Source organism: Panthera leo, chromosome C2, assembly GCF_018350215.1.
Source record: "Panthera leo isolate Ple1 chromosome C2, P.leo_Ple1_pat1.1, whole genome shotgun sequence".
NCBI lineage: Eukaryota > Metazoa > Chordata > Mammalia > Carnivora > Felidae > Panthera > Panthera leo.
The window spans coordinates 69,503,963-69,520,846 of record NC_056687.1 but is presented as its reverse complement, the minus strand read 5'-3'; the positions used below and the strand labels follow the sequence as shown (position 1 = coordinate 69,520,846).

Below are 16,884 nucleotides of genomic sequence, written 5' to 3'. Positions count from 1 at the left end.
GGAGATTTCCACACACGTGTAATGAGTTGTGCAGAGGCACAAAAAACACCTCACACAAGACTATCGGGTACCCCAGGGAACTTGCAAAGGCCATTCCCACAGGGGGTGAAGATTAATGCTCAACAAGATCTCCACTGTTGGGTCAGTATCCTCAGGGATAGGAGAGAGGAAGGGCAGCTTAGGGGGACAAATTGCACTGGGCCTATAACGGCACTGGCTCCTGGGATGTGATATATAGACATAGATCTCGACAGACATAAAATTGTTTAAAAATTAAAATTAACAACTGTGGAAGACTATGGGTCTCCATGCACAAAAGGTGAGCTAACTGAAATCACTCAGATTTATTGGGTGGAAAAATACACCTCTAAAATGCAAATAATTCTTCACCCAATAGTCTGGAATGGTTCTGTCTGTGATTCCTCTCGCCTGGGTGCACAGCTCCATTTAAATTAATTGCCTAAATACCTTTTTATCTCATTGCCTAGAACAGCCCATATGAGGACAATAAAGAGCTGCCTAAATAAATGCATAATAGCTTTGAAAAAATAGCCTTGAATCTGCTGTTTGGAGCATGTTTGTTTTTTGTTTTTTTCTCCTAGCTAAAAAGAAGCATGGTTTATGAGTTTCCCTGAAGGACTGGTAATGCCTGAGGAAATTGCATTAAAAAATAGATACAAATAAAATTGCTTCTGATCCAAAGCAATCCAAGTCAGGAAACATCAACTAGAAGTCACTCTCAGTTCTGGGACTGTACTTTCTGCAGCTGCGTGAGTTCTAGTCTGGGTAGTCTGGGTGTGTGTCAGCCTGAAGCCGCCGGCTTGTGGCTACTGTGGTTGACTTTTTATTCTGAATGTTTTTATCGCATTAGGCCATCTCTTAACAATTCCAGAAGTGTGCAGGGTGCCATCAAGTATCAGACTTCACACACTTGCTAACATCTCAGAAGCTTCTTTACTCCACCAATAACCATTTCACAGAGGACCCTGAAAGCAACCTGACATTCGTGTGTCAGCCACGGGGGGCGCACCTCTTCAAGGCCCTTGGGATTTCCCTGTAATACTTTAACAAGAGCCCTAGAGCAGACCCCACAAAATGGTCACCTCAAGGAGAGAAAGGCAGAGAGACAGAAGGGAGGCATGGAGTCTCCCTTGCCAATCTGGACACACCTTGAACAAAATGTGCAAGTGGTAGGGTTGAGGAGAGAACAGGAGATTTGACATGAATATTCTCCTGGTCCTTGGAATGAACTAACGGGTCATTATCAGTCACTACCACCATCATCCTTTAATAAAAGGCCTAGATCCCTTTCAATGTGTCGGGCTGTCCTTGACTTATGATACAAGTATTTCAGTCTTTGGGAAGGTCTCAGGTGGAAACAGACACAAATGAAGGAAATACAAAGATACCAGGAAGTATGTTAAACAAATACAGTTGTGATGTCTAGCATTTAAAAAGGACATGAGGCACATTACATGTTCCATCTCTAATTCTTATAATAGTGCTGTGAGGTTTATGATTATCCTTGCATTAGAGATGAGGAAACAGGCTCCGATTGGTGAGGTGACTAGCCTAAGAGCTAACTATTAGAGCCTACATGTGCCTTGAAGCCTACACTCTTGCAATTATCCCATGCTGCCTTCCATGCTAGGTGGGTAACAGAGGGAGATATTTAAGGTATGACCTCATCTAGGACTCCCCACAATCTGCAAGCTACCCAAATGTCATACAAAGAAAGGAATTTAGAGGTTAAAACCACAAGCTTTAATGTGAGACACATCTCGGTTGAAATCCCAGCTGTTCACAGATTGTGTGATTTTCTCAGTGGTATGTTAGTAAATGTTTAATAAACAGCATGTGTGTGTGTGTGTGTGTGTGTGTGTGTGTACACACACAAGAGTATTGTAAACTTTACTGATATAAAGAATGTGTAGCACATAATTTACAAAGAATGACAACATATATGTATACAACGTTCCTTACTGTAAATTCCATATAGCCGACCAATTCTCACAGGATGCTTTTGTTTGCAAACAACAAACTTATATGAAAGTTAGCTAATATTTTTGCTAATATTAAGGTGAAAGACAAAAGTGAAAAATACCTCAAGACTTATGTCAGAGCATTATTCCTTCATCAGTGATGTGAGTGACTTCTGTGCTAAATGTAGTAATAGTTTTTGAATATCAGAAGAGTATTTCTTCAACCTGGTGTGCTACTATTCACAATGTAACAGCTATAGTCAGGACACATCTTTAATCAAGTTTAGTCTGCATCTTTAAATATTTTTCCTTCATTGTCTTAAGACTCCAGGCAATCAACAAAACAATAAATCAAGCCCTGGTTGTAGCATTTGATGATTCCCGTGGTTTAAAACGTCTACCTTGGTCTATTTCAAGCTACCAATGTGACATCACAGAATGTGGAGTTGGGAAGAACTCATCAGGAGCACACAACCGTATAGTATTTTCACCACAGAGACAAATAGATATAATTTAAGGAGCACAGGTAATAATAAAATGTAGTAAAATAACTAGGAGTGATGAGTTTTGAGTACCTATTACCTTTGTTTTTAGTATATTTAGTATAAATTTATATAATTTAGTTTTAAATAATGGCTATGTTTAATAACCAGCTCATGAATTTGCTGAAAATTTGACCTTTGGCTCTTCACAGGCTGCTTAGAGCCAGCTCCAACACACCACTGGGTCTTAGGCAGGTCACTCAGTCTCTCCGAGCTGCAGTGTTCCTGTCTGTAAAATGGCTTGGTAATGTCACTGACCAAAGCCAGTAAATAAGTAGCAACAAAGAATTATTATATCTATTCATTGTGTAATTACTACATTATTATTATCCATAGCCAGTGCTTCACGTAAGATTAGTATCCCCCTGATTTCAGCACTCAGTGATCAGTATTTAATTTCCCCCATTTCATCTGTGTTCTGAGAATGTAGTCAACACACACACACACACACACACACACACACACACACACACACACCAGTAATAATAAACTACCAAGCCGAATGTAAACAGGCTCTATGTTCCTTGTTTGGATGTTAAGCAAAACCATCCAGAGTTACCGATATTTCCTTATATGCGCAGGGGCCATGAAAGCAGTAGAACATGGGTTGCTATTGCAATTACTCAGCAGGGCCTTGAGTGTTTCAAAGAGAGAGACAGTGCATATACTCCCATCTTTCTGACCAACAGTGGCTGCAGCAGCCCCCTTGGCCTCACCTGCTCAGCCTTCTGGTGGAATACCGCAGACATGGCAAGGATGGTGCTGCGTTCATCCAGAGCAGCAGCAAAGCTCTTCCACTCCTGGTCCAGCTGTGTGGAAATCTGCTTGATTTGCTGTGAGGCGTAATGGCCGGCCTCAGAGAGGCGGGAAGCCACGGACATGATGCGGTTGATATTGACATAAGCATTCTGGGAAGTAGAGGAGACAGAGTATTTAGTGGGGCAAGCTGGAAAAGCATCCACTGAGCACTTTTGGGGTGGGGTATTTGGGGAAGGAGCCTACTCAAAACAAAAAGTTTGAGAGAGGCTAGTACAGGCCACACGAGTGTATCCATTTTTGGCCCAAGAGAAGTCTGTCTACAACATAAAATTTCAACTGATAGCCGGTACAGTAACCAAGATGTTTCATTCTGGGGACCAACATAGTTTTTGTGCCAACTATTAATGCACATGAATGGAATCACTTTTCACGGACAGTCTTAGTCATCCCCACAATCATCTAATGAAGTCATGCCACAGGAACAGCATAGCATGGTGCTTCCAAGAGTGACTCTCTGGAAGTAGAGGCTCAGACTAGGGCAAAAGACACCTCTCTTGCTCAGAAGAGAGTTATATCCAGGGCATTGTTGCCACCTACAACAGGGCGGTGGTGTTCATCAAAAGGAGCAAAGAACACAAGTCTTGTGATAACTACACTTCTTCCTATCACCAAGCAAAGACTTTGCTAAACCTCTGCCCCTCTCCCTACCAAAAGAGCTGGGACACTAGCCATCAGTCAAGATTTAAATAAAAAGACCATTTGAAGCAACAATATTCTTCCATGCTAAAAATAAGATATGTGGGATTCTTTCTTATCCTTTAGACTTAGGGTTATTTCCCTACTTAACCCCCAAAAAGCATCTGTGGGTTATCCCCGAAAAGCATCTGTAGGCCTCTTCTGGACCCGCTGACTTCTTTCATCACGTGTTTTGTTTACATTCATTCCCATCTTTGATTTCCAATTAAAAATTCACGGCATGTGTGTTATTTCCTACTAGGCCAACAGAAAACCCTCCAGGAACAAGGCAAAAGAAAAACCGCACAAACATAAGCCAGTAGCAAGCATGAATATTTTTAGCTGCTAACTCCTATTAATTGTTTGAAGTGTCAAAACAACCAAGTAATATTGTGGCATCCACAAGGAGCCTTTCTGAATCACACAATGTCTTCCTGAAGAAGGACCATGGCAGCAAGTTGCTTGTGCACCTTCGTTCTTTGTTACAAATCTTCTCAAATGACAATAAATATTCTTCAGCAATGGCACTTTCTCCTGGCTCTATTATTAGTGCAGGAGTAGTTCATTAGTATTGGCTAAATGAAGGCTTCTGGTTTTCCTTTCCCCCTTCCCTCATGGTCCCTATTCATCTTAGCTGTCCCTGACCTCAAGCACTCCATCCCAAACCTGAGCCAGGTTGATAAGGTCTCTCTTCATTTAAAAGGTCCCTGTGGAAGTTTAAAAGGTTAAGTGAAATGCTCAAACACAAATCCATCCTGATGTCTAATGACCCCCATGTGAAATCTCTTTCTTTAGTCTGGCCTAAGACCTTTCTGATGCAGTGCATTTCCTTAATAGAGCTAGAATATTACTGACTCTTGTTATTTGAAATAACTATCCTTCAAAGATTTAGGAGTCATTCTCAGCCTTGTTTTCTGAGTTAGGACACAGATTCTACCTAAAATTAAACTCTATTTATAGAACTAACAGAAAAACCAACTATGTACTTGGAAAGAAAAGAGAAAGAGAAAAAAAGGCATGCACTGATTTTAATAGTTCTGTCTTCTAAGGGAATAACATTTGGATTCCCTCAAATTTCCTGCTTGTGTCACGGTCTCAGTTTGGGTTGCCCCCAAAGCAGATCTTGCAACAAGTATTTGGGTCGCATGCTTTATTTGGACATGATTCCAAAAAGCAAGGTGAGGGACTGGGGAAGTCAAAGAAACAACGAAAATGAACAAAGCATGTGTTTAGGAGTGGGTTAGTGCTATGAGCAATTGGAGGTCATCCCTCCTGAAGCCTTTTAAGATACTGTGTAGAATCTGGGCTGTCTCACTGGGAGGTGAGGAATCTGGTGTATTCATGCATTAAAGTGCCATTGCTCATGGTGGAGGGTCCCTCCTGGAGTCACTCCCTGGCAATTCCAGCCTGCCCTACACACAGGTCAAGCACACTTCCCAGGTCAGAAAGTGACCATGGGCAGAGAAACTCAGGAAGTTATCAGGGCATATGGGAGCCCTCTGCATTTATCCTTCAGGGCTGGCTGAAAGGATACAGGAGGGACATTGACAGCATCTGATAGAGCTGTCCTTCCAAACTGGATTCAAATTCTGAAGACCCTCTCTCCCACCCCACATTTATCTGGATTTATCTAGGATTATTGGCTTTTAAAGACCTCGTGTGCTTTGGCCAGATGGGAAGCAGGAAAAACAATAAGAGCAGGCACTAGCCTCTTTCCAGCGTCCCTCAGGTGCATCTTATGGATGCCTGGCCCTCTGTCATCACTGCCTGTTTACATTCTCTCCCCACGGGGAACATAGGGAGGCATAGTTCTGCTCACTTTTAGGAAGAACTTTCTAGCTCTTAGAGATGTCTAACCGTGGTTGCCTCTGGAGGCTGTTAACACTTTGTCACTCATTCAAATATTTATGGAAAGTTGGCCAGGCTCTGTGTTGGGGACTGTGGGAGATCAAAGAGAAATGAGACAGGATTCCTGCCCTCAGGGGCTCACAGCTGAGACTTAAGAAAAGTCCTCAAATAACTGCAATTTAGAGCAAAATGAAGTGTTTCTACGGAGGCGGAGGCAACTCGCTGTGGGGGTGCAGAGGAAAGGGATCAGAACCACTGGCAGAGATGTTGGGAAGGGGCTTCCTGCACAGAGGGGGTGGTGAGGCTGGCAGTCCTCCAAGGCCCCCTTCAACCCTGAAGCCTGTGATCATAAATGAAAGCTAAAAACAAACAAACAAACAAAAGACCACAGCTTACATTTCACATTCTAGAGACGAGCACAGTAAATGCCTTTTTTGTTTCCTTATCAGTGGGCAGAGAAATGTCTTACTAAAACTAACAAGTGATTATGCTTCACAAAAGAAGGAGAGGGAGTATTCCTCACAATAGAAGGATAAATATAATGTTGACTCATGAATTTGAGCATTCTTCTTCTCTACAGTCCCCTTTCAAAACAGCAAAACACTGCGGGGCAAGTCACATTGCCCAGGTTCATCACCGTCACCTCCGTTTTCCTTCAGCTAGAACCTGAGACAAATGGGCACCTAGATTCTAAACAGCAGCCAGAAGTCAAAGGAAAAGATAAGAATGGTAGAGAAGGTCTCCCATGACTTAAAAGGAAAGAGCAAGGTCAAAGAGCTGGGTTAAGAGTCTGAATATACAGGGGTGCTTAGCCATTATGCAAAAATGACATGTCATGGCCTTTGGGCCATCTAGCCATGCGGTTCTCCTGTGTCACTGTTTATGCCTCTGTTAAGGAGCATTTGGGGGTCATGCTTGTCCTGGGGATATGGCCAACAAGAAGAGATATTTTCATTCTTTATAGCCTTTCCATTCCCTACCAGGTGTCTCCTCCACTCCCTGCAGTCTGGCACTGCCGTTCTTCTTTGCCAGCCTAAAATGCCCTTCCATCCAAGTCACTGGCCCAGGAGTCAGGAGACATGAGTTCTGGTCCAGCTCTAACACTCACCTAAGAGGTCACTTGTCTCTTCTGTGCCTTAGTTTCTCTATCCTTAAAATGAGAGGGCTGAACTGAATAATCTCAGACATTCTACGTCTGAGTATGCAGTGTCAGTTCCAGATGGAATGTAGAGAGAACTTGGGAGGTCACAGTTTTCTCCTGTCTTATCTTCAGTGCTTAGGGGAATACCGACTAAATCTATTCCCCTCCCCAAACCCTCTTCTCTGCAGGAGGTAAGGCATAACATGAGGAAACAGGAATAACTCAAAGCTTTCAAGTGTCCATGTGCAACAGGAATGTTTTAAATAAGAGATGTGATCTCATTTACGCTTTTAAAAGACTGCTCTGTGAGCTCAAGGGTCAGCAAGGAGAAGCTTGCATGGAGTGAGACAGCAAGAATATTGCTGCCTACCCTGGAGGGGACATAGCCCAGCCTTGGCTGTCCACGTGTCTCAGCCCTTGATCCTGGTTCTGCTCTCTGGCCTGTCACGACAGGGCCACGGCTGGAGCTGGGCCCCTTGAGTTCTTCAGCCTCCAGGTGACCAATGACCAGATGCTTCCCTCCTCCTCTCCTCTCCTGCCCCTTCCCCTGAGCTGAGCTGCCTAGACCAGCTTCCCTGGCCAGAAGTCAGTAATATGACCAACAATTCTGGCTTAATGAGTATTTTCTTAAACCCTTACCTCAAAACAGCTTTATTAATTTAAATCCCTTATATATATGCAGTGCTATTATTATCTTCATATTCAAAGTACTGCATAGCCCAAGATGTAAACAGAATCTGTTCTATAAAATGCAATGCACCTGCAGCACAGTGTGTTTTATTACCCACCTCATCCTACCTGTCCCCCTGATGAGGCCTCTCCCTCCATCACTTTGGTCACAATGGAAAATATAATTAAATTCTAGCATAATCTTGCTAACTCAAAAACCCTCTATACTTACACCCTGCCTCCACTTTTGTTGCCTAAACTCTGTTTTCCTGTTTCATTCTTGCAGTCATTAACTGGAGATCATAGGATGGACAGCCCTTCTCCCAAGGCCCTATCTTGCAGTGATTAACTGAAACCAGTGAAGCAAGCAGTCACTCTCCTGAAATAATTACTTGGCAGAATCTTGATGAAAGTTTTCAGCCTTGCCAAAAGGTTCTCACTTTGAACCTGGTTCCCGGTTGTTCTGGCTAGCTACAAAAGCATGCAAAGTTAGCTTGCAAGATAATCACAACTTTCCATTAAAAAATCCAGCTAAATTTTCTCTCTAAATGAAGTTACTTATGTAGTACACTCTGAAAGAGATACTGGTTCTTCTAGAAATAATCAATTGATAGAAGCTATCATTTTGGTAATCCTAAACTCTGTGTCAGGGGCTAATGGTAGGAGCAGATCATTGGCAAATGTGTGTATTATGTGAATCCCATTGACTTCACTCTTAAAAGTAGGGGTACATTATACACCTTTGTCATAGGTCCCCACTCTGAATCAGAAACTCTGTCCTGTGGGTTACATGAGGTAACATAAAGTATTTAGTTAGTTGTCTGACATATAACTGTTAACTCGATGAATGACCTATCTTTTCTCTCATCCAGTTCCAGGAGACTGGCATTAATTCACCAAATCAAGTACAGACCAAATCAAAGTATCAGTAAAAAGCATAACAAAAAGAGAAACCTATCAAGGGGTTCCTGGGTGGCTCTGTTCGTTAAGCATCCTCCTCTTGATTTTGACTCAGGTCATGATCTCACGGTTGTGAGACTGAGCCCCATGTCAGGCTCTGCACTGAGTGTGGAGCCTGCTTAAGGTTCTCTCTCTCTCTCTCTCTCTCTCTCTCTCTCTCTCTCTCTCTGCCCTTCCCCTGCTCTCCCTCTCTCTCCCTCTCAAAAATAAATAAATACTTTTAAAAAAGAAAAATTAATGATTCCAACAAGACGTAAATATTTCAACAATCCAAATTTCCATTGTATTTCCCAGAAAACATGCCACAACGTCCCCTACTATTCCTGGGCGGGAGTCCCTTTCCACAGAAGCCTGCCACATGTGCACAGCCCTGCAGCAGGGGAAGCTGCTCTAGTTGGTTGTCAGGCCACTGCCCCGCACAGCACACCTCCTCTGCTGGCAGATACCATTTTCTTAGGATTTAAGGGCCTGGGGCCCTGAATTGTCCACAGCTCTTTCCTTGACCCAGAGAGATCAGAGAATCTGGAAGCAGCAAGTGACTTATTCTATGAACCATGCCCTTGCAACACGGTGTCCTTTCATACCTTAAGCTGGAAAAACAGAGGCCTTTGTCTCTTGGGATAGCCTTCTTAAGGCATCTCCACTACTTTGGCATACCCAGAGCACCCAGAAGGGGGGATGTCTTGTCCCCCCTTTGCCTTATCACTGACTCTAATGTAAAAGGTGGCAGAAGTCTCCTCCCCAGGCCTGGCCTGGGGCCCTCCACCTTGTCGCTCAGGGGCAATGTTTCTCATGCTCACCTCCAGAGAGGCAGAGGCGAGTCAGTGAAGAGCTGTCTCATCTCTGGAAAGAATGTGTTCTGTGCACAGGGTTCCAAATTCCATTCCAGTTAATGGGGCTACAGCTTCTAAATTATCATTATGAAAATGGAAGATGTGATCCATGAAGGCCACCACAGGAGGAAAGGCACAACTGTCACAGAGAGGCCATTCTCCTGAAAGGGGCTCGTGCTCAGTGCAGACAAGCCCTGGACACCTTGACTCTCCAAATCCAAAAACCAAGGGAGGGAAGCCAGGCAAGCACCTGGTCAAGGGCCAAGGCACTCAGTAAAATCACTTGGGTCAAATGAAAAACGGATGTTAAATCAAAATGCTAAATATGAAATACACACACACACACACACACACACACACACACACACACACACGGCCTCAGCTGAACAGAACATTACATGTACCAGGGAAGCACACCCAAATGTCATTAGTTATTGAATGCTTACTTTGTACAGATATGCGTGGTGGTAGAAACTTTCCTCTAGGCTCTTTTTCTCATCTCAATTCTTTTGTTTATAGAGAAACATTTAAAAAAATAATTTTGGTATATACATATTTTTAGTATTTGGGGGGAAGTGTTCTAAAACTGTGCAGAGAAAATACACCGTATCTTATCGCGCAGCTCTTCCCCTCACACTGATGTTCATATATCAAAGCATCAGATATCTATGGGTGTTGGGGCTAAAGGGGAATTTATATTCAATCTTTTACTTTTATCAAACTCATTCATTTTATTCAGACACAAAGGTTGTTTCTAGTTTGGGTTTGTTTCCTCTACAAATAATGCTTGAGGTTTTGGAGTATTTTTAATTTTAACAGATTTGGTGTGTTAAATACTTTTTAGATTCATGAATTATTTTAATGTATCTTTCATGAATTTGGTCAGGTTGCACATTCCATGAAAGCTGTAATTACTCAGATTCCTCCATCTCTTTTTTTTTTTTTGGTGGGAGAGGGGGGCCTGGGTGGCTCCATTGGTTAAGTGTCTGACCTCAGCTCAGGTCAGGATCTCACAGTTCATGGGTTCGAGTCCCGCATCAGGCTCTGTGCTGACAGCTCAGAGCCTGGAGCCTGCTTCAGATTCTGTGTCTCCCTCTCTCTGCCCCTCCCCTGCTCACTCTCTGTCTCTTTCTCTCTCTCTCTCTCAAAAAATAAAATAAAATAAATAAAGCCTTTTTTTTTTTCAAAGTAAGGCACAATGTACTACCAGTGAAATAGGTAAGTTTTAATGAGCAAATACTGCTTTTTAAAAAAATGTTTATTCATTTTTTTGAGAGACAGAGAGAAAGAGCGTGAGTGGGTGAGGGGCAGAGGGAGGGAGACACAGAATCCAAGGCAGGCTCCAGGCTCTGAGCTGTCAGCAGAGAGCCTGATGCAGTGCTCAAACTCATGGACCGTGAGATCATGACCTGAGCAGAAGTCAGATGCTTAACTGACTGAGCCCCAGGCGCCCCACAAATACTGTTTTAATAAGAAAAAGAAAATAAACTCTTCATTATAGCTTTTTAGAAGCCAAGTTCATGTAACAATCTCATTTTATAGTTAGGAAAAATAATAATAAAACCCAGACATTTCTTGAATCCACCTAGGAGATGTTTAAAAATTTGTTAAATCAATTAGGTGATAGGTTCAAAGTCACCAAAAGAAAGGCTAACTGGGACTAGATCCCAGCCTCCTAATTCCTAGTCAGCATGACCCCCTGTTTATAGCTATCTTTTTCCCATGCCCTGCAGCTTATATTAATTTAAGATTTTGTTTTGTCATACTCAGAGAGAGCCATAAGGAAAAATACTTGGAGATTTTCCCATACAGCTTTCAGAGGCTTCGTGAGTAGCGTTCAATATCAGTAAGAAAATAGATTGTGCCAGAGCAATGGAAAAAGCTGAACCTCACCTCCTCTTTCCAGCCTAATAATACCATATGTATTGCTAACATCTTTGCTAGTACCAAACCCATGTTGCTATTACCAAACCCACTTTGGGTCCTGATGCTGTTAAAGCATCAGTTTATGATTAATTAGTTTAACATTACCATGTAAACCTGCTGATCCCACCTCGAAACATATGGACACTGGGATAGTAACATCTGGAATAAGAACTGTCCATGCTTGAAACTCTACTACAATAGCTAAGAGATGTGATGAGCTCTAAATGAAACCTCCAACTTCTGCCTCCTGCAAACCATAGGGTGCCCTCGAGGGGGCCAAATAGGGCAGTTGATGGATGACTATCTGGTCAGGTCTGGCCAGACAGTAGGTCAGACCATGTGGAAGCCATCTGTCACTGTTGGGTGGAGGGAGGAAAGAAGCTGGAGCAGCCCTGGTGCTCAGCAAAGATAACATTGGCCCGTGAATCCCTCTGTCCCTCTGGCCTGGCTTGCTGTAGCAATGTTTCCTCCAGCAATTGCTTTACAAACCATTAAGCAGCCATGAAAACAAGTGCCTTGGCCATATGTCCTAGGGCCAGGGAAACCCAGGAGCAGATTTCAGTAAAAGAGAAACTGGTCTCTCTTTCCTTTCTCAGCTCGAGCAAAACTTCCTTAGAGGGGTGAGTGTCTTTATAGGAGGCAGTGCTACAGGATTTTAATGTTAGGGAGGGATGGGTATGGCTGGAATCAGATTATTGGACACCAATGGGGAAAGAGGTTGGGAATAATGTAGCTCTTCTAGATTAAGATATAGTAATTTCAGGCCACCTTTAAGATTAAGTTCAGAGGCTATAAAACTTCATGGAAACATATTTACCAGTATCTTCTCCCCCCGCCCTTTCTCACGTAGGCCTGGTTATTCAGAGTTTGGTCTGTGCATTGGCACAACCTGGGAGCTGAAGAGAAATGCAAAATCTCAAGCTCCTTCCCAACTTTCTGATTAGAATCTGCATTTCAACAAGATTGTCCCAAGTGATATGCATGTACATGAAGGTTTGAGAAGTTCTGTAGATGGGAACTCTGAGAACAAGGAGAACTGTTTCTTCTAGCACTCCTGACCCTGACAATAATACCTGAACATTTGCCAAGCACAACATTGTGCCAAGTGTGCTTAAAATGCATGATCACATCTCATCCTTACAATAGCCGTGGCAAAGATACTATTATTATCCCCCCGTTTAGAGACCCAGTGGTAAGGCTCTGAGAAATTGAAACAACTTGCCTATGATCACACAACCAAGCAGGAAACACAGAACCACAGTTAACACCTAGTGTCCATGCTCTTTACACCATGCTATTTTATTTTGCCACAGATGTGAAAGCAGTTGGGCTGGCCAAGGATGTCCCTAAAGGGAAAGGGGAGATGATGAAGAGAAATTTCTCTCAAAGATTCAAAGACTTGCACCTCAGAGAAGTAAGGGCTCCTGGAGAGAGAAGTCAGTAAAAATATCTGAATGTCTGAAGTCTCCCAGCTGGGGATCTTAACTTGCCCTTAAAATTCCCAGAACAGTCCAACTCTAGAATGGGCAGGAGTCTTTTGTCCTCTCCCTCCTTGAACCAATAATCTTCACCTGCAAACCTAAGGCCAGTCGCCTTGAAGAACAGGTCCCTGTCTCCACAGAACCTTGGGAAAGCCCAAGACTAAGGCAACTTTTTGCCCCTTTAATCAATATCTTGCTGTATTTCTGGAGTTTAAATCTGCTGTCTTATTTAACTTTCATTCAACAATGCAAGACACTGTGCCAGCAGGAAACAAGACAAATAAAACTCCTATGCAGGTGGAGCTTACATTTTGGTAGAAGAGTCAGACAAAAAATTAATAAATATTTACTGTACCTTTCTTATTTCAGCTCTGTATAAAATATAGCTGAGAAAAGTATAGTACATGATGGGGTTGGGAAACACTACTTAAAATAGAGAAGTCCGGGCAGGCTGACCCTGGAAGTCAGGGATGACACCCGAGCTCATCCCTGAATTAAGTGAGAGAGTGAACATGTGGCTGTGGGAGGAAGAAGCTCCAGGTAGAAGGGACAACAGGGGCGAAGACCACAAGGCAGGAATGGCCTTGGTAGGTTCAAGAAACGACAAGAAGCCGAGGGTGACTGGAGCAGATGAGTAGGTGTAGAGGCTGAGATCTGAGAGGTAACTGGGGTCCCAACCATGAAAAGCCTTGTAAGCCATGGTAGGGGACTTCAGCTTTTATCCTGAGAAAGACAGGAAGACATTAAAGCATTTTTGAGTGGAAGAGTGACACAATATGACGTATCTTACTCTTGGCAGGAACGTTCAGGCAGTTGTGTTGAGAATACACCATAAGGGAACAAAGCTAGGAGCAGGAAGACCAGGTAGGAGCTACTATAATGGTCCGGGAAGAAGCTGATGGCAGCTTGGACCAGTGTGGTGGCTGTGGAGGTGGTGACAAGTGACCAGGTTCTGGATATATTTTTGATGGTAGAACCAAAAGGACCTACTGATGGAAATTCTTTAGCTCTTACTCATTTGTAGGTCTCTGGCTGTGTCAGGCCCTCTGACCTCCACCTTTTGTAATGCTCCCTTCCCATATGCCTACCTGGTCCTGGCCTCTCAGTTCTCAAACTCACCTGTATGTCCTCAATCAGTCTCTGTCCCTTATCTGGGACATATGCAATAGCATATGCAGCATTACTGCTGCTTATTGTTATCAATGTTTTATATTTGTGTCATGCTTTGCAGTTGAAGCCCTTTTGTGTATATTATCTCATCTGACGTGCTGGGTTTCATAGACGATTTCATGCTTTTCATTTGGCTCCAGGAGACGTCAAAGAAGAGGCATGAGTCAGCTTTGGCTGAATTTCAGGCAAATTAACTCCTTGGCAGCTGCAGATCTGTCAGAGAGCAGACACTGGCTGCATGCGAACATGTAAGAGCGTGCGGGTAAACTGAGCCACAAGGCGCGAGGGATACACACCAAGAGGGCCTAGCAAATAGCCTGAGGGCAAGGAACATGCTGACAGAAGGCCCCAGAGAACAGAAAAGAGGCATGAGGGCTGTGGGCAGAGAATCAGGAGTGAGGCAGAAGAGCAAAGTCTGGGACCTGGAGGGGGCGTATGATCAAAAGAGAAGGTTGAACCAGGCCAGTGCCAGCCACAAGTCAGATATCGGAGTGGTCAGCCAATCCCTGGGGATCAGCTCACAGCAGGCTTTCAGAAGGGACCCAGTCAGCACTGTGCATCAGGACAAGGCTGAGAAAGCCTCAGCCTCAGCCAAGGAGCTTCCCTACGTTTTTCTATTAAATCAAAGCCAATTCCCCAAACAAGCCAATTAGAGACCAGTGGGCAAAGGTAAATGGGGCACTTAGAAAGGCTGGGGTGGGGAGCAAGGAGCAGGGGATAAAGACAGATACTCCTCTCTGGATGCTTCTGACTTTGAAGGGAAATCCTCACCTCTAATTCCACAGGCTAATTACTCAGTAGCTTCAGGGTTTGACCCCAGGGCTATTATCAGTTGCTAGTTCTCTTCACCCTGAGATTCTCAATCTGCTTCTCAGACTTGTACAGATTTCCCGGGCTCCACCCAGCACAGTTAAATCAGAGTCTAGGGCAGTAGGGGCCAGATGTGGTGTTTTTTCAGTTTCCCAGGGGACTCCAGTGGGCAGCTGGCATGAGGACTGCTGCCTTAGCCATGTGCACCGTTTCCCCAGGCTCCATCCAAAGCACACTCCTCTCTCCTTAGGACAAGTTTAATGCTGTCAGTGGTGCCAAGAACGAGGATTCATAAATGGATACTGAGCCGATCAGAAAATAAAATCTAATCCTCCCACTAAGTTGGAAGAAAAGCGAAATTCCACCCACATGGCTGTTTGTGGAGATACAAACACTGCATTCTGTTCAGCTTGATTCGTAAGAATAAGTCTGGCTGGTGATATGTGCAATATTTTACAAGCATAGGTTTCCTTAGAAGGCCTGTCTTAGGAATCCCAGTGTTAACAGCAAACACAGGATCACATTGATTCTTGTCAGGGAGGGTCACATTTTAGTTGCTTTGTCTCCACCTTTAGGATTAGAACCTCAGAAACAAAGATGCTCAAGGGGAGGCAGAATGTGAAAGATCTTCCAGTCCAATAGTTTCTGGAATTTAGTATGTATCACCTAGGAACCTTGTAAGCAGCCCGGCTCCCAAGCCTACTCCTGATGGAAACCACTGCTCTCATTCACCTGCTTTCCAGTGGTTCTTCAGCTTCTGCTAGAGTCACATCCTATAGAGCTTCTGCAGAAGTCAAGGCCCTGCCTTACCAGTTCTGCATCCTTGCTGCCCAATCTCTGTCCCTGGTTGGCAACAGATGCTGTGGCATGCTTTATGTCCCCATTTATCCAACAAATAAATATCCAACAACCTTCTAGGTACCAGGCATCGTCATGGGTACAGGGACTACAGGTGTGAATGAAACAGACAAAGGTGCCCTTAGTAGCTTATATCCTACTGGGCAAAATTCTCTTTGCAGTAGGGACGTGAATTTGAGTATGGCTAAACTGCAAGATCAGTGAAGACTGCTTTGCGTCTTGTGAACCTCGCTGTCCTCAGGGTCTAGCAAAAAATACAGAGAATACAAACAGCCAAAGTTTGCTGAATATACCAATGAATGGATGCCAAGTGGTGCGCCCCCACCTCCTACCTCAGCCTTATAATACCACCAGGGTTGGTGTTCAAGCTCTGTCATGGTCACTCTCTTTTACTATTAATAAGGTTATATCCTAAAGCTGGTGGGAACCCACTTATGAAACACCCACATTTCAGGTGTCTTTTTCTTATTTTTTAAAACAGTTTTATTGAGATATAATTCACATACTATACAATTCACCCATTTAAAGTGTATATGATTTGGGGCACCTGGGTGGCTCAGTCAGTTGAGCGTCCAACCTTGGCTCAGGTCGTGATCCCACATTCATGAGTTCAAGCCCTGCACTGGGCTGTGTGCTGACAGCTCAGAGCCTGGAGCTTGCTTCAGATTCTGTGTCTCCCTCTCTCTCTGCCCCTCCCCTGATCATGCTCTGTCTCTCTCTCAGAAATAAACATTAAAAACATTTTTACAACTTATTTTAAAAAATAAAGTGTGTATGCTTCAATGGTTTTGAGTTTAATAGTATTTAGTCTACAGATATGCACAACCAGCACCACAATCAATTTTAGAACATTTTCGTCATCTCAAAAAGAAACTATGTTCCCTTTAGCTATTTTCTCCCATCCCCATCTCCCATCATCCAACCCTAAGCAACAACTAATCTACTTTCTTTCTCTATAGGTTTACCTATTCTGGACTTTTTATATAAATGGAATCATATAAATATGTGGCCTTTGGTGACTGACTTCTTTCACTTAGTAAATTGTTTTCAAGGCTTATCCATGTTATAACATATATCAGCATTCCATTCCTTTTTATGGGCAAATAATATTCCATTATACCTATATACCATATTTCATTTATCCATTCATTGGTTGATGGAAATCTGGGT

General features: G+C 43.4%; 1 protein-coding gene across 7 annotated transcripts in view; it reads right to left on the bottom strand.

The window, feature by feature from the left end:
- The window catches only part of KALRN (kalirin RhoGEF kinase), a 598,446-nt gene that overhangs the window by 378,088 nt on the left and 203,474 nt on the right, over nucleotides 1-16,884 (bottom strand). For all 7 annotated transcript variants that reach the window (XM_042954425.1, XM_042954412.1, XM_042954414.1 and 4 more), the window contains one exon: nucleotides 3,241-3,432. In XM_042954425.1, coding sequence (XP_042810359.1) covers nucleotides 3,241-3,432 — 192 coding nt within the window. The remainder of the gene's footprint in view (nucleotides 1-3,240; nucleotides 3,433-16,884) is intronic.